This window comes from Penaeus chinensis, chromosome 29 (genome assembly GCF_019202785.1).
Source record: "Penaeus chinensis breed Huanghai No. 1 chromosome 29, ASM1920278v2, whole genome shotgun sequence".
Lineage (NCBI taxonomy): Eukaryota > Metazoa > Arthropoda > Malacostraca > Decapoda > Penaeidae > Penaeus > Penaeus chinensis.
The window spans coordinates 20,384,437-20,386,936 of record NC_061847.1 but is presented as its reverse complement, the minus strand read 5'-3'; the positions used below and the strand labels follow the sequence as shown (position 1 = coordinate 20,386,936).

The window sequence follows — 2,500 nt, the reverse complement described above, 5'->3', positions numbered from 1 at the left end:
AAACGTGGACACTTACCTTGTTGTTGAAGGTCCAGACGTTGGTGGGCTTGGGTTCGCCGCTGACGTCGATGTCGTACAGGTACTGCTGACCCGTCTTGATCACGACGTCCTTCACGTTGGTGCGGTCGATGCGCGGCTTGCCTGCGTAGAAATGCAGCAAAGGTGGAGAGTCAAGGATACCCATTGCAGGGGATATTAAGTACTTTAATAGGGAATATTAAGTACTTTAGTGGGGAATGTAAAGAACTATAGTAGGGAATATTGAGAACTATAGTAGGGGATATAAAGAACTAGAGTAGGGGATGTGAAAGACTCTAGTAAGGAGTATCAAGTATTAGAGTAGGGAATATTAAAACTTAAAGTAGGGGATATCAAGAACTATAGTAGGAACTACAAAACCCTATAGCAGGGAATGTAAAGAGCTATAGTAAGGTATTAAAACAAATATATATAGAGCAAGAGATATAAAGAAAGAAAGAAAAAAACCCGTAACTGTCGGGACAAGGCACTCACGGAAGCGAGCGCGGGCGGTGTGCGGGAGGGTGGAGTCCGAGGGCTCGCCGGCGCCGGCCTTGTTGACGGCCTTGACGCGGAACTCGTACTTCTCGCCCTCCGTGAGTCCCTTGATGGGGCCCGTGCACACGTTGCCCTGGATCTTGCCGCACTCCACGAAGTGCTGTGGCGGGAGGCGATATCAGTGGGTGTCTTTGCTTTGTGTAAGGGCGCTTGTCTTATAGTGAGCAATTCCTGGTGTACACACACACACACACGCACACACACACACATATATGTGTGTGTGTGTGTGTGTGTGTGTGTGTGTGTGTGTGCGTGTGTGTGTGTGTGTGTGTCTGTGTTTCTGTGTGTGTGTATTTGCACGTTTGAATGTATGCATGAATGCAGGCATATATATATATATATATATATATATATATATATATATATATATATATATATATACGTATGGCACGAAACAAGAAGAAAGAATCTTACGTCTGAGTCCTTAGGCTTCATCTCCAGGATGTAGCCGGTGATCTCAGCGCCGCCGTCCCTGATGGGAGGATCCCACTTCAGCTTTACGCTGTTCTCGTCAAAGTCGACGATCTCCGGCAGGCCGGGAGGTCCTGGCTTGTCTGTGAGGAGATTGATTTTAATCAGACAAAGCTGTGTGTGGGAGGACTTGAGTAACTAATTTAGTTTTATTTCAGCTAATGTGTGTGGTGCTATTGATTTCATGGTCTAATTCTTTACAGAAAATACTTCTAATATTTCATGATGCAGTTCCGACGCCTCAAGCGCCTGCCACCCACCGAAGGGATCCTTGGCGATGATAGCGCGGTCGCCGTCCAGGGGGTCGGAGTCGCCCTCCTCGTTGTGGGCGCGCACGCGGAACTCGTACTTCTTGCCGGGCTCCAGGCCGGTCACCTCGGCGTCCGTGGTGTCGCCGTCCACACGCGCGCACGGCATCCATCGGCCTTAGGAGGGAAAGGAAAGTCAGTTGGCTCGGACCTATACGCTGTAATGACACCAATTTTTCTCGTTAAAATACTGTGAGAAAAACAAAAATCTAGCGCAGGGAGCCCACCTGTGGTCACGTCCATCTTCTCGACGACGTAGCCGTCAATGGGCAGGCCGCCGTCGTCCTTAGGAGGCTTCCACTTAAGCTTGCATCCTTCCTTGTGTACATCCGAGATTTCCAGCGGGCCTTCAGGCCTTGAAGGGCGATCTGGAAAGAACATTTGGAATTTGTACCACCAAAGACATCTCACTAAAATGTGTACACATGTTTGAAGTAGACTAGATTTTCGTGTAAAAATCATGCTTTTGCTTTTTCACATACTCACCCAGCACGACAATCTCGACCTCCACCTCGTCAGAACCAGAGTCGTTCTTGGCGTGGATGTGGTACTTGCCGGTGTGCTTCCTCTCGGCGTCATTGATGGTGATCTTGGTGAGGTAGTCCTCAGACTGCACGATGTAGTTCGCGCCAGTCTCTACCTGCAGATTCGTATTAACAGGACGTTAGTAAACTATAGTGAAGTCGTTACTCGCTGTATGTGCATAAATTTGCATTAATACAAAGGCTAGAATTATTAACACAGTAACGGTAAATGAAACAATCCTAAATTTAACAATGGAGATTTGAAGCAAGATATCCGACCTTCTTCTTGTTAAGTGTCCACCAGATCTCCGGAGGAGGTTCACCCTTGACGTCGACCTCGAGGAACACCTTCTGGCTGGCGCGGACCACGATCCTCTTGCACTTCTCACGGTTGATGACAGGCTTCACTGTAAAGGGAAGTACACTCGGTGTTAAATGTGTTTAAAGAGAGTGCTTGTGACGTGAAAATTATCATAATTTGTAATTTACTTACACTGACTAACATCTTGGATCTCTCTCTCTCTCTCTCTCTCTCTCTCTCTCTCTCTCTCTCTCTCTCTCTCTCTCTCTCTCTCTCTCTCTCTCTCTCTCTCTCTCTATATATATATATATATATATATA

At 47.0% G+C, this 2,500-nt stretch overlaps 1 protein-coding gene across 7 annotated transcripts in view; it reads right to left on the bottom strand.

Moving 5' to 3' along the window:
• The window catches only part of LOC125040724 (twitchin-like), a 62,991-nt gene that overhangs the window by 40,079 nt on the left and 20,412 nt on the right, over positions 1-2,500 (bottom strand). For all 7 annotated transcript variants that reach the window (XM_047635417.1, XM_047635421.1, XM_047635418.1 and 4 more), the window contains 7 exons: positions 2,159-2,286; positions 1,842-1,995; positions 1,583-1,723; positions 1,308-1,472; positions 991-1,130; positions 514-676; positions 17-141 (listed from right to left, as the gene is read on the bottom strand). In XM_047635417.1, the coding sequence (XP_047491373.1) occupies positions 17-141; positions 514-676; positions 991-1,130; positions 1,308-1,472; positions 1,583-1,723; positions 1,842-1,995; positions 2,159-2,286 (1,016 nt within the window). The remainder of the gene's footprint in view (positions 1-16; positions 142-513; positions 677-990; positions 1,131-1,307; positions 1,473-1,582; positions 1,724-1,841; positions 1,996-2,158; positions 2,287-2,500) is intronic.